General features: G+C 39.2%; 1 protein-coding gene across 1 annotated transcript in view; it reads right to left on the bottom strand.

The window, feature by feature from the left end:
• Positions 1-15,210, bottom strand: part of ppm1h (protein phosphatase, Mg2+/Mn2+ dependent, 1H) — a 52,370-nt gene that overhangs the window by 12,198 nt on the left and 24,962 nt on the right. The window contains exons 4-6 of the mRNA XM_059334514.1: positions 6,330-6,442; positions 5,680-5,764; positions 5,347-5,465 (exon numbers count right to left, since the gene is read on the bottom strand). Of these exons, the coding sequence (XP_059190497.1) occupies positions 5,347-5,465; positions 5,680-5,764; positions 6,330-6,442 (317 nt within the window). The remainder of the gene's footprint in view (positions 1-5,346; positions 5,466-5,679; positions 5,765-6,329; positions 6,443-15,210) is intronic.

Here is a 15,210-nt window from a genome sequence, read left to right as displayed (position 1 = left end):
AGTCTCCCTCTCGAGGCTTGTGTTTACAGAGAATCCATCCTGTCAGACTCGAGATAACGAGTGTGTGACAGAAAGAAGGAGATATGCATTAATCCTGTTATGATACCTGCATCCCTCTCTGGGACACTGAGTCCAAAAAACAGCAAGGAGAGTTGCTCAAGGGCCGTGCTGTTTGACCACAACACTGGGCGCTTTCACATTCTGGGGCTGTTCGGTCGCCTGATATGTTGCGGAGTGTGACCGGCTGTGAGAGAGTGAGTGGGGGGAGGGGAAGAGAGGGATGCAGGGAAGGAGGGGGCTGTACCATCCTCTCTGCAGGTGACGGGCAGGAGAGGAATGATGTCACCTCCGTTCGGTGCAAAGAGCGGTGACAGAGAAACATTAGCAGGGTGTGCTCAGCGTCCCGATCTGCACGTACACTATTATATAGGTCTCCCAGCAGACACACGCAGCCGTCGACAGCCTTTGAGGTGACATTGTGGCGGGCCTGTGTCAGCACCGGATGAGTCAGACAAATTGGCGCAATTGACAGTTGGGTTCGAATAAACGAAACATCACAATTCTAGTCAAATATAGCTAAAAATGAGTTTTCGCAGCTAATTTCAAGATCACTCTAATCTTGTAAGGCTTAAATATAATGTCTTATTTTAAGAAATCTTACCAAGAGAATTTTCACTTGTTCCATTGGCAGATTTGTTGTGCTTATTACAAGCAAAATTATCTTGTATTCATTTTTTTTTGCTTATTTTTGGAGTGGCCTTTTTTCCAGTGTAGTGTTCGTTTCCGGCAGGTTTCTGGAATATATGTGTCTGTGAAACAAGATGTTATTGAGCAAGAGCACATATACAAAGAGGCAAAGAGGGGTGACAGAGAAACATTAGCAGGGTGTGCTCAGCGTCCCGATCTGCACGTACACTATTATATAGGTCTCCAAGCAGACACACGCGGCCGTCGACAGCCTTTGAGGTGACATTGTGGCGGGCCTGTGTCAGCACCGGATGAGTCAGACAAATTGGCGCAATTGACAGTTGGGTTCGAATAAACTTTTTGGCCAACCTTGATGGGGCTCTTTGTAGATTGAGCGATGCTTTCCGGAGCAAAGCAAGGCCAGCGTTAATGGCAGTGACCCAACGACTTTCCAAATGTAAGCTATGAGCATCAGTCATATCGGTTCGCAGGCACAATGGAAAAAGAAAGGGAGGAGCAGGAGAGGGAGTGTATGACAGTGATGAAGGTGTGTGTTAGTGTCCCTCCTTGCACATTCATTGTCTATAGGATCAGGGGGAGAACAGGCACCCCAGTGGAGGTGGGCACTAAAGAGAGACAGCTTGAGCACCGTTCCTTGTCATTTATCATTGCCCTCCTATGTGGCCCACACCATCTTTTTTCATTTTCTTGTCTATCTTTACAACCTTTTCCTCTTCTTCTTTCTTTGCAGCTTACATTTCTCTCCGTCTTTGGAGCAATCTCCTTCTCATTTGTTCTTATTTTCCCTTTCTGTGTCCTCTCCAGCCACCCACCCTCTTCCCCACCTTCCCTTCCGCCTTGCCGGCTGGCTGTGTCGCTTGTTTGGATCACGTAGAAAAAGGCCGACCGATCAACATCCATCACTCTGGGACGTCTTGCAAAGAAAACCCGCCCGCCATCCTGGACGACGACCACCATTACAGCTCTCAGCAGCAAAGCTTCCAACTGGCCGAGGGAGGGGGAGGTAGAGAAAGCGAGAGAGGAAGACGGAGAGAGAGGTGGGCTGCAGGCCTGTATGCCTTCATTAGAGCATGGCCTTGATCATGGATGCCTTTAAAGGGGATTGGATGCCAGTGTACACCCACACACACGCAGCATGTGGGCACACTGGCTGCACACACTGACAGGAGAGTACATGTGCAGACAGAGAGCTGCAGGGAGATGAAAAAGAGATCCTCTGTACCTATAGAGCGTCTGAACTGCACCTATATGAGATGACACAGTTATGTCACGCCCACACACATCAGAGCAATCACACACGCCAGCTGACAGGCTACTAATTCAGGGCCCAGACTTAGTCCGGGTGAGGCGAGCACAACTGGGTTATGGGTAGAACCTGATTAAAAATACATCACAGGCCGTCTGCGCTGCTGAGACAGTAAGCAGGCAGACGACAGGCGGAGAGTCCTGGGCCCAATAAGGAACACAGCGGCTGACTGACCTACATCTGCTGAACCGAGCGGCGCCACAAAACACAACTGCATGAAGGTGGTGTCATAAAACTTCCTGTTCTTCTCTCCTTAATCACCTGCAGCGACCACTCGTATATCTATATGCATAAGTGCATACATACGGATGTATAACTAGGGTCGTGCCATATCGTATCGTTCACGATAATATCGGTATTTTTATTTTATGTTTTAAAAAAAATGCATATCATGACATTGGCAACGTTCCTACTTCTTGATGTAGTGGTTTAAGTTGTTTTAATCACAAAAAGCTACTTACTCCCTGTCTCTAAACACATGCAGCTTTCAAAATAAGAGCACAGTGTGTTAAGAGAATCCACCACAGAATTTACAAGAAGACTGTCAAAATAAGATCCCTTAACTAAAACATACAATAACCTTTATTCTCCTTTACAAAATTTCCTTAAAATATGCCCCCGGAACCCCTAACTGGTTATTTTTTATTATTTGCTCATACTCAAGAGTCAAGAGTAAATTTTTTTGTATTTGGCAACTGTTGAGATTTGCACTTCAAACTACATTTTAGATTTTTAATTATTTATACAGACTACAAAAAAAATCATATTTTCTATCTTTTTAAGTATTTCCTAGTAGCGTCAAGAATATCGTTATTGCAAAAATAGCCTGAAATATTGTGATATTCTTTTAGGGCCATATCGCCCACCCCTATGTATAACACACGTTCTAAAGGGGGAAACATCATTAAAATACTTAAAGAATGAAGAACTAAACCAGTGGTACTATGAACGTGAGTACAGGATCACAAGTACTGCATTTAAAGGAATCCTTCACCTTTTAAAGGCGTTTGTATATCAGTTACTCACCCTGTGTTACCTTCCATTTTGAAGTAGTTGAGTATTTCTATTCAATGCTACTTTATATTTCACTGCAGTTCATTACTCAGTAGGATGGTCAACGTCATTGTTATATTATAACATGTTGGATTATTATTAATGATTTAATGTGTAAGCAGCATTTTATTGTTAAAGCTAGTTGAGGTGATAATTTAAGCTACTACATAGAGTATTGTTTAATAAGAACATCATACATTTTACAGTTATTTTAGGTTTTGAAATTTGCAGTTTTAAGGTCCCTATAAAAATACAATTTTTGCTTCTTACTACTTAACACATGGTTAATGTGGTAATTATGATGGTTAATGATTTGACACAAAACTAAACACACATGGTTCAGGTTGTGAAAACGGTCGCAGTTTGTTGAGGTTTAGGCAAGAAAACTACCAAGTCATTCTCATCCGAACTCGTCAGATATCGCTGTTTTGTCACAACCCTCAGCATGTGACACAAACCATCAAGTTCTGCTAGTTACATGCATAGCGGCTTTTCAAAGTCAACTTCAGTGTTCACATGGAATGGTTAACTTTAGGCAATAAAACCACTTGGTTATGGTTAGGGAAAAAGAACAGGGTTGGCCTTGAAAACAACTAGTTTACCACTTAACTACCAGAAGCAGTTACACAGGTTAAGGCCAAATAACAGCCGACTCTTGGTTTAACATCGAACACATCAAAACACTGGTCTCCTGGGTCAGTCTGGGGTTTGACCCGCCCATCCCAAGGGGACCTTCAACTCTATTTATGTTACAACATTTACGCTTAACATTGGAGTTAATACTAGAATTTGAGGGTGCCTTTTGATGACGAGGACCATGACAAATTGTCATTATATGACATTTTGGAAGTGAGACTGGGCTAAAACTACTTGGTTATGTTTAGTGAAAGACTGTGGTTTCAGTGAAAATAAGTACTTAAATAATCCAAAGTTTACATTTGATTTCACACTGGATGCAAACACTGGTCTTCATTGTGTAAGTCCCTCATGTTTGTTTGTTTAACCTGTCCATCCTGACCTCCTCTTTGTGCAGACATCTGCTGACTTAAGTAGACCAGACTGACTTACGAAAACTGTCAAGTAAATGCGGAGTAAAAAGTACAAATACCTCAGAACTCTATGTAAATACACGACTAGAGTGAATACCTTTTTTCAACCACTATACCTATTTACTTACTGTAAGTAAAATCTTAATTATGGGGCTTTTAAGTTCTGGTAAAAGCTGCTAACCAGATGAGTTAGGTGTGTTTGGTTTATGTGTGCTGTGAGACCTATGAGGATGATTATATTTCCTTTGACACATTCAGAAACGGTTTGTATTTTTCCAAAGCTTGCATAGAATTTGGGCAGAAGTCATTTGTTTGCTTTAAAGGCAAGTCAAAGTGCTGATTGCTATATAAACCTCTTTGGGTGCTGAAAATGCTGCCAAAAAGCATTTAACCTGATGTGACCTTAGCTACAGTGTTTGTAACTGTGATTGTGCTACTTCAGGGTTAAAGTTCTTTAGTGAGAAGAAAAAAGTATAGTGTATACTTGGAGCTGCACATATAATCGTTCCCTCCCTCAGTGTTTGTTTCTTTGATTTCCTGGCCTTCTCCTTTCCTTTTTTTCCTCCTCTATCTTTTCTCTTCCTTTCACATTTCCATCTGTATCTCAGTCCCTATGTACTCTTCTTCTATCTCTTCTCACACCATCTTCCTCAATCTCTCTGACCTTTTTTTTTCTCTGTCTCTTTCCACGGTAAGATAAAGAGCTGCCTTTGCTGTGCCCACAGATTCCTTTTCACCTTCCTCTCACACACAGAAGCAGAAATGTCAAGGCCGCGTCCTGCCCTCCTTCTGACAGCAAAGCTTTGAATGGCTTTTTCTACACTGCTGCACACTCATTCGGGTGGAGATTGCTAGTATTGGCTATTTTCATGAGGAGTAGATTAAAGAAAAATCGCAGGATAACATCAAAAAGTGATGTTTCTGTAAGGCGTAAGGCTGGGAAGCAGAAATTATTTTGACATAAATTTATCTCAGAGGGCTCATAAATGGATTAGGTATGCAGGAAGTGTAAGGCTGTAAAAAACTGAACAGTATTTTCAACAAGTGTATTAAGCATTAAATAATTCAGCAGGAAGGCAGTGCAGAGACACACATATTGATGCAGCAAAATGAAAAAAAAAAAGGTGGTATCCCTCCAGTTTGCATGCTGTGTCAATAGTGCCTTGTATTTGATATAAAGCGATTAACATCATCTGTAAATAAGTGCACAAAAAGAATTAGTCAACCCACCATCCCGACATGGTGAAGTCACGGTACAGCATCCTTTTCCCCACTTCCTTTCTCTGCACTCTCCTCGGGAATTCCAGATGTGTAAACTCGTTCCCTAATAACTGAGGCTGCATGTAGGCCTTTGATATGAAAAGAGAAAAAAATAAAACAGAAAAAGAAGAAGATTGACATACCCAGGGGATAGGAAAAACAATTCCATAGTCTATTAAGCTGGCAAAGATAGCATGCAGTGTAAAAGAGACGGAGCTAAGCATAGCCAGTGTCTCAACGGGAGGGGAGGTCAGCTCTGCTAATATCTGACAGCTGTGTGCGCTGAGAAAGGCTCTATCTTACCAGGAACTGCAGCCGCTGTCTCTCTGACTCCGGTGTGAACTCCGCTGACATGGGGATGACTTCCCCTGCACGGATAATGATAGCTCTGAGGGAGAGGAGCAGACAAAACAAAAACTGTGTTTATCCAAGCTCGGACACTGTCTCTCCTGCTGGCTGCAGGGCACAAAAAGGTGAGGCGACGGAGAAAAGACGCCAATGCATGTACAGTACAGGCCAAAAGTTTGGACACACCTTCTCATTCAATGTTTTTCCTTTATTTTCATGACTATTTACATTGTAAATTCATCAAAACTATTAATGAACACATGTGGAATTATGTACTTAACAAAAAAGTGTGAAATAACTGAAAACATGTCTTATATTCTAGTAAGCAAAGGGTGGTTACTTTGAGGAATCTAAAATACAAGACATGCTTTCAGTTATTTCACACTTTTTTTGTTAAGTACATAATTATAATCCACATGTGTCAGAAACTTAATCCAATTATGTCAGACATAATCCATATGTGTTTATTCATAGTTTTGATGCCTTCAGTGAGAATCTACAATGTAAATAGTCATGAAAATCAAGAAAAATGCATTGAATGAGATGGGTGTGTCCAAACTTTTGGCCTGTACTGTATGTCATTGCAAACTCATTTTATGCATCACCTGCTGTCCCCAGCGTTGCCAACGTAGATCTTCCCGAGCAGATAGACCACCACCAGAGCGGTGCAGCCGCCTGAGATGTTGTAGACTGCCTTCTCCTTCTCTATCTGCACATCCTAAATACAAACACACACACATACACACATTAATCCTCTGATGTGAGCACATAATCCAAACCCATCCTCTGCACATAATCATGTTTCTAATCATCACAGCCAAAAACTTTTTCCTATCACGCAGCGGCACAAAGCGTTTAAGCAAGAACCTGATACTGAGTAAAATATGGCCTTGGTGCTTAAAATCCACCATGATGCTATTATTAATTATGGCAGCATAATGAATTCATTTATCAACAGCGGCATAAGTCAAGGAGCAATAAAACGGAATGGAAACCAAAAGGATTGGAGAGAAAGTTTGGAATGAGAGCTGGTTATTACACCAGTTAATTAGCCCACATTGATTTCTTGCTAATTAAACCAAAAAAAAAAAAAAAATTAGAAAAAGCCCATGCTATCTGTTCATTAATTAGATGAATAATTAACCTGTCAGCAAATTAATCAAAATGCTAACATAAATTTGAAGCAAGCTGCTCACACTTTGCTTTAACCCCTTTTATTTTCTCCTTGGCTGTTAACGGCTCCTGAGGGGCCTTTAACAGTGAAACAGAAGCAGGAAGTTATCCAGAGGAAATGGGTGACCCCTCCGGCGCCTCCTTCGCACATCTCCGTCACTATCAACAGATTGAGTGGGATGAAAATTGTTGGCGAACACATTTGCGGCAAGGCCATTCCTAACATGTTTTCCCAAGAGGGATGTTACCCCGACTACAGCATTTCACCTTCTGCTCCGCCGCTGACGACCTCAGCCTGATTACAACTCTGTGAATGTGTGTTTTTGTCTCTCTGACAGGAGAAAACACTGGATTGCAGTGTGTTTGTGGCTGGTAGAGAAGACAGATGTGTGTGTCTTTGTGTGTGTGTGTGTGTGTGTGTTGACAGTTCTGCATGTGTGTGTGCATGCAAAGCAATAATTTGTGTGACTGGATGTGTGTGTCAGCTTCACACGTGATTGTGTTTGCGTACAGACTGTTTTATACAAGACAGAATTAGAGTGTGTGTGGGTGCATGTGTGTTTTTGAATGCCTGCACTCCATCTTCCTTTCCAGTTACACAACAAACACACACACACACACACACACACACACACACACACACACACACACACACACAAACACACACATACAGACACTGTTGCTGCTGTACGCATTCCTCAAGAGTAAGAGGCCATGGAGGATGGATACATGTGCGTGTGTGTGTGTGTGTGTGTTGGTGAGGGTGAACAAATGTGTCCTTCACCCCGAATGAATTATGAATCCACAGCCAGCCATACATATTTATCCTTGCTGTATCCAATACCTCTTGCTGCAGGCTAACTCTTTAATAATGAAAATGTCTGCATAAACATCTACACCTTTCTCCTCTCCACTTCCGCCAGGAAGAATCGAACAAATAAAAACCCAGCAGGCAGAGAGAGAAAGAGGCAAAATGGTTTCTTCACATTCTTTTCTTGAAGGTTTTCCTTTAAAGGAGAAGAAATGCCATCAGATAGGACTGACAAATCAGGAATTGCTAGATAACAAATCACGTGATATGACCACATCAGCCATTATTATGAAAACAATAAATAAAGTAATCACCCAGTAGGTACAAAGCAAATCTAATCTGCCATTCTAGTGACAAATGAAAGGACAAAAGAGGCAGAATTTATTATATTCCACTCAAAATCCTCTTGAATAAAGTCAGGGAGATGCCAGAGAATACATACGCAGAAAGTATTGTGCAGTAAATCCACATAAACTCGAGTAAGCCAACTTCATTAACTGTCATCTTAATGCAGTGAAAGCTTTATTTGACCAAAATGTCAAGGAAACAAACACTCATCCAAACAAACATCTTTTTACCTTTCCGATACGTCCTTAAACTCCATGTGTCCGTCCAATTAGAGAATAGATATTTCTACACAATGGACAAAATCAGTTATTGCTTACAGTAGATATAGGACATAGGTTAAAAATGAGCTATTTTATACAAAATACTGTTATGAAGGCCACCGTGTTCACAGCAATTTTAAAAATGGCTTACTCTCCGAAGAAGAAGAAGAAGCAAAAGTTTGACTGCATTGCCAAAAGCAAACATTGAGTCACCGTACTACCTGTGAGCTACAGGTCAGGCCAAACACCCTCTCTATGCTGTTTGTAGTGTTATCTGTTTGTGAGCCTGCAGGAGGTAAAAAAAAAAGGGAAAGAAATGGAGAATATAGAGCAGCAGTGTCAGCGAGACAGTTAACTAAGTGAATGAATCAATTTAACTGATTAGGAAAATCAGTTGCACATTAGCTGTTTTGAGGACAAGAAGGACAAATTATTCACCTAAAGTTCATTAAATATAGTATTAATAACTTGTGGTGGAAGAAGTATTTAGATCCCTTACTTAGTACTAAGACGGCACTGTGAAATTACTCCACTACAAGTAAAAGTCCTGCATTCAAAACTTACTTAAGCAAATGTACAAAAGCATTAAAAAAGTGTCACAAAACTCAGATTGTTATGTATATTCCAATACATACTATTGGTATTAATGCATTTATGTAAACAGTGTTTTAATTTTCCCAAGATAGGGCTAATTTTACCTTCTTAACATATTGTTTTAAAGTCTCATTAAAATATCATGTTTCATATGTTAATTCTTGACCTGAAAAGTAACTAAATGTAGTGGAGTAAAAAGTAAAATATGTGCCTCAAAATGGTGGAGGAAAAGTACAGTAATTACAGTACAGTACAGTAATTAAGTAAATTTACTTAGTTACATTGTACCTGAGTTAATAACCCACTGCTCTTTTGCATTAATGAAAGAGAAGACTTGACATACTAAATCAAAACAAACAGACACAAAAATGGTGAATTCAGTATAAAAAACATTATATTGATTTACTGTACTGGGAACTACAAGTGTATATATAAGTATAGCTCAATCTGACCTCACACACATTGACGCAATACAAGGTACAGAGGCTGCAAATAAATGTTTTATATGTTGTAGGAGAAGCATACAGGGCTGCTGATCTCATCTCCTCTCTTTCTGTAAAAATCACACCACAAGCTCAGCCTATAAGCCTCCGTTGTCTCGAAACTACACGTTGCTTTGATGTTTACACATCCCAGAGTGTTTATCGGGCTCCACACACACACACACACACACACACACACACAAACACACACCGGCCACTTCCACAGGAATGCAGTGAGTCGTGTCAGAGGAGAATTAAAGGCGGATCCCGCTGATAAGATACGAAGACTCTGTGAACTCTGAGACAAAGATTTAGAGTGATACCAAACCTTCCCAAGAATCTCTGACACTTCCCATTTTCTTAAAGAATGAGCTTCATTAAAAAAATAAGACAGGGGGCTTCTGGGGGGTTGAGATTCTGCCAAAATCGACTTTTGGGTAGTTACTCAGCAAGAGCAGAAGTGACAGTTTTTTGTTGTGTACTCTGTGAACCAGATTGCACGCAATTTTACAAAAATGATTAGTGAAATTAAAAGAAATGACAGATGTGGTACTGCTTTTCCAGGTGGTTGCAGCCTTTTTCATCACCTAATTAGAATTAGGAAAACGCTGAGCAATGAACTAGAAATACACTGTATATGATTCGATATTTAGCTCTCTGAAGATCCACTTTAGACCTCCATTAGAAAGTTTTGCAGCTGCAAGGTTTGAGGTGCGCTGTCACATCAGCTGAAATGTTTGAGATGGTGGATTTCAGTGCCATTTCCCCTTTAAGAAAGAGAGAGGACACAAGAGGGTAAAGAGTGCAGATTCAGAGTGGGATGAAGAGCCAGAGGGGCATGTGAGGGGAGAGACGGGGAGCAGAGTGAGACAGAGATGTTTGCTGATTGCTTGGAGTCGTGGGCAGATTTATTTCTGACAAGGAAAAGATCAAGAGAGAAGAACGGAGGCAGCAAAGAAACTATTGCTTTGTAAAGTCAGAAGATAGATTAGAGTATCTGTAGCTTGCTGCCAAGCCATTTTAAATAATTGTATTATGACATAAAACTGTAGTACACAAAACACAATCCTCCCGACTCTGTGAAACAAAATCACCCCATCATTAACCATAAATTCACAAAAGACCTCTCAAATCATTTAATGATCCTCATACAATCATTAATTACACCTACACACATTATAAGTGCCCCAATACAGTATTTCTCTTTTTATGGCCATGTCATTTGGGAAGAATATGTAACTGCACACTGCCACCTAGTGGTGAAGAGGTGGAAGCACCAGGAAGCACTGAGAAATTGTGTTTTCTAATCAGATTGAGCTGCAAAGCCCTCTACCAAGATCTAATTCAGCCTCACCCACAGCACTAATGTTGTAATCTATGTGTGGTGCAGGCCTGGGTCGAGAATTACTGGAAGATAATTGTTCTGTTCTGTGAACCTGTTTTGTTTCTTAAACCAGGAGGCTGGGTTTACAGCAGCAAGAACACACAGTTTGCATTTTATTTGCAATCACAAAAATGGTTATCTAAATAGATGCTATACATTATTTTCATGCATTTTTTCCAATGCAGGCCTTTGCATTTGCCATATTTCTTTTCTTTTTTTAAACTATCTAAATAGATGCTGTACATTATTTTCAAGCATTTTTTTCCAATGCAGGCCTTTGCATCTGCCATATTTCTTTTCTTTTTTCTTTTTTTTTAACTATCTAAATAGATGCTATACATTATGTTCATGCTTTTTTTTTTCCAATGCAGGCCTTTGCATCTGCCAAATTTGTTTTCTTTTTTCTTTTTCTTTTTTTAACTTTTAATTCACAAACAAACTGTACTTTTTTTCAAGCAAAAATGGCAAAAATAAATGGCAATGGTGTCTCCAGTTTTTCAAATGTAAATATATTCTGGTCTTCCATGAGAATAAACTGAATATATGTGGGTTTTAACATTTGGTCAGGGAAAACAAGACCTCACGACATTGTGGCCTCTCTGAACATATTATGGGCAATTTTTGATAATTGCTGGGGAAAAAATAATCAGTAGGTGACTTGATCATCAAAAGAGTGGATCAGTATATTTGTGTATGCTCCCCCTGAAAAAAATACTGATTCCTCCTTAGAGCCCCTTCTCCATAACACCCAGTTATTGTATATGATGGAAAATATTTATGGAATACAACACACATTTTCCTAGGATTATTCAGACACTGACATAAATGCAACCAATCATCTCCAAACTCTCTGCCTATCATACAATGCAGGGTCAGTGTGCCTGTCGTGATTGGCCACTGATCACATATACACAAATTTAACATTGAGAATATTCACTTCCTGTTAACTTCCATTCTATGCGGGCCCAGTGGAGAATAAGGTCACATATGTGCGCATCCAGGTGAGTTACTGGTTGAGACTGCAATATCAGTAGTCAAAGTTCACTGCAGTTTAACTCCACACCATGCAAAGTCAAGTCAAGTCAAGTCAAGTCAAAGTTTATTTATAGAGCACATTTAAAAACAACCTCAGTTGACCAAAGTGCTGTACAGTTATTAAAATAGAATAAATCGTACACAACTGGGTATAAATAAAAACAATAAAAAGAATAAAATACTAAAAACAGTAAACCAATAAAATAAAATAGAATAAAATAGTAATAAAAACTCAATCCAAAACAGAGTTAGAGATAAAAAAGACAAATAAAAGGGTAAAAAAGTAAAAAGAAAGCCAAGGATTCTTGCCTAGCTGGGACTGAACGCCAAGGAGAATAAATAGGTTTTTAATAATGTTTTAAAGTGCTCAACAGACTGTGCAGCTCTGACCTGGAGAGGTAGGCTGTTCCACAGCTTTGGGGCCGCCACAGAGAAGGTTTGCAAAGATGCAAATTTGCTTCCAAGTGGAAGTGGATGTTTAATTGGCCCCTTTGCTTGCACAGAATGGAAGTGAATGGGTGGCAAATATTTGTCAATGTTAAATAGACATGTGTGACCTCAGCATAAAGCATTTGTTTTCGGTTCACATTGCATGGAGTTCAACCGTGGTGAAACCTGAGCAGCGATTTTGCACCTGAACCATGAAGAAGGACTTTTGTGCATGTGTGGTTGACATCACTTTGGTGTTAATGGGACTACAAACATCTGATATCCATGTGTGTCACATCCTGCACTGCCAACACGTTGAGTATGTTTGATGAGATCAGGATGCCACAGAGAAAAAAAAATAATGCCATAAATCCCCTGCTGGCTGCTCTGCTGTATGTTATAGGTCAGAGGTCGGCAACCTTTACTAACAAAAGAGCCACTGTTAGCCAAAAAAAGAGTCGCAAACCTTATTTTGAGCCTTACAATAAAGATAAAACAGCCTACTATATCTAAATTAGCCTACCAACATTACTAATAGGTCATAATGAGCATTAATTAATATGATTCTATCAGAATGCAGCGAGGAAGTATAAATGAGAGTTTGGACAGAGAAGAAATATCTCAGGAGATTTTGAATTGAAAGCTAGCCTTGCTAGGGAAACTCAGAACTAGACTTTGACTTGGTAAAATTTAGAGGTTAAGGCGTCGGTCCGTAGACTTTGTAAACTAAAACATTGTTTTAATGCCATATATAAGATTCGCTTTATAGTTGAACAATGCACATTGATTTGGGCCTACACCAGTGATAAATGAAAATTAAAATGTAAAGAAATAACCATTTCATTTTGTATATTTTTTGTCACAGCCACTGCAGATGGTCTGAAGAGCCACATGTGGCTCCAGACCAGACAGGTCTAAAGTGACCCGACTAAGTTTTTATATTTTATATCCAGGTCATATCCAGTATTCCAGGTTTTCCTCAATTAACTTGTTAATTGAGGAAATACATAAAATAATACATCATACATCCTAATTTTCATGTCAGTTTTCATGTCTTACTTTTTGAATAAAAACCCTTTTTTGTATCACTACGCTTCTAATGCACAAGGTCATTTTTGACCCATGTGTGTAAACTTGATGTAATAATAATACAAAAACTATTTTTCTTCATAAAATATGAAAGGAAAAATGAATATACTGATTTGTTGTAATAATAAAACCTCACAAAGAAGACACAAATATTAACTATCCTTTTTTGTTAAATTGGTGTTTTTTTCCAATGGAAATTATTATTTGGTGGCTCTAATAAGTCTCAAATGTTAAAATATGTGATTTTCCAATGTAATCTGGTGGTTCTAAAAACTCTTTCAAAGTTAAACCCTAAAAAGAAGACAAAACACATATACTCAAATTGTGAATTTAGTGAATCACTTTTTGTATCACTACGCTTCTAATGCACAAGGTCACTTTTGACCCATGTGTGTAAACTTGATGTAATAATACAAAAACTATTTTTCTTCAAAAAGTATGAAAGGAAAAATGGATATAATTATCTATTGTAATAAAAAAAGATATATTCAAACACACAGCCAGTATGAAATAACATGGGAAATGAATGAGGGTCATTTTTGAACCATGTTGTGCATTAGATGGTGTTTATATGTTGTGCATCAAAGGGTTAAGCACATAAACCAACTTTTTTTTTCTTTTTTTTTTTAGGGACAATGCAGTTAACATAGATACAGGACATGCATCCGATGTGCTGCATGTAGAGATATAACTTCAGCTAATTTTCAACTCCTGTCCCTAATTGGGATTTTTACAACTACATACAAAAGCACAATACTATAACAATCCAATATACAATTACCCCATCTACAAAATAGAATAAAATTACAAACAATTATAATATACAATCACCCTGAGAAAAAATAGATAAATAAAAAATAATAATAATAAATAAACCCTATATATATATATATATATATAGAGAGAGAGAGAGAGAGAGAGAGAGAGAGAGAGAGAGAGAGAGTTTAAGATCCTCATAAATCTATACAATAAGGACAAAAGAAAGAAAAGAGAATGAGAAAAAAACATACACCATCATTTAAGGACTGCACTGTATTTTGTAAAAGCCTTGTAGTAGAGGTAGGCCGCCACTTTCATGACGCACGAGCCTTTTAAACAGAGCGCAGACTCCGCCCACTCGGCGCCCCGCAGGTGTACGCCGGTGTGGTAATGTTGCGGCGGAGCTTCTGTGTGCTTTTTCTCGGTACTGTTTTAAGTTGGCTTAATAAACATGTTAATGCAACGAACTTTACTTTTGTTTTTCTGTAAGTTGAATATTACAATACTGAATAAAGTTGCCCATTAAACGCCAACTATCACGGTTAGCTGACGTCAAGTCTGCTCAGCTCAGATCACTGTGGCTGCCACCGGTGTGGGATTTAGCACGCTAGTTGCTATGGTTTCCGGCCATAAAACGTCACCTGATGGACGTTTTGGAACAGGAACATTGAGCCATCCACTTAGACCAGCTCGGATTAATAATGAACATCTACTAAATTGGCCACTGGGACACTTTGGGCATCAACAAGGGTCTCCTGAGCGCCGTCTGGAGTAAAGCAAATGTGGAGCAGCAAAACCAATCAAGGTGAAGTTTCTGGTTTATTATAAACTGCCGCCGAGCAGATTAACACTCCTTAAACAGTCATTTCACATGGAGGCTTTTGTTGCAAAAAAAAAATGAAAAAAAATTGATGTGTGGTGTGTAAACCAGGCTTGTGGGCCTGTTAAAATGCTGTGCGTGTTTGGAAATGTTCACGCCTGTAATGATCCATTTATTGTTTAATTCGAGTTTCCACAGTAACATAGTGCTTCTGTGATGACCATTATTTGGATTGTGACTTTTTTTGTGCTTGCTGGGGTTTTTTGGCCATTTTTGTATGCATTTGGTTTGTTCTTTATAAA

The sequence above is a fragment of the Centropristis striata genome, chromosome 6 (genome assembly GCF_030273125.1).
Source record: "Centropristis striata isolate RG_2023a ecotype Rhode Island chromosome 6, C.striata_1.0, whole genome shotgun sequence".
NCBI classification, from domain to species: domain Eukaryota; kingdom Metazoa; phylum Chordata; class Actinopteri; order Perciformes; family Serranidae; genus Centropristis; species Centropristis striata.
Note: the sequence above shows the minus strand (reverse complement) of the source record. Positions and strands in the feature narration are given on the sequence as shown.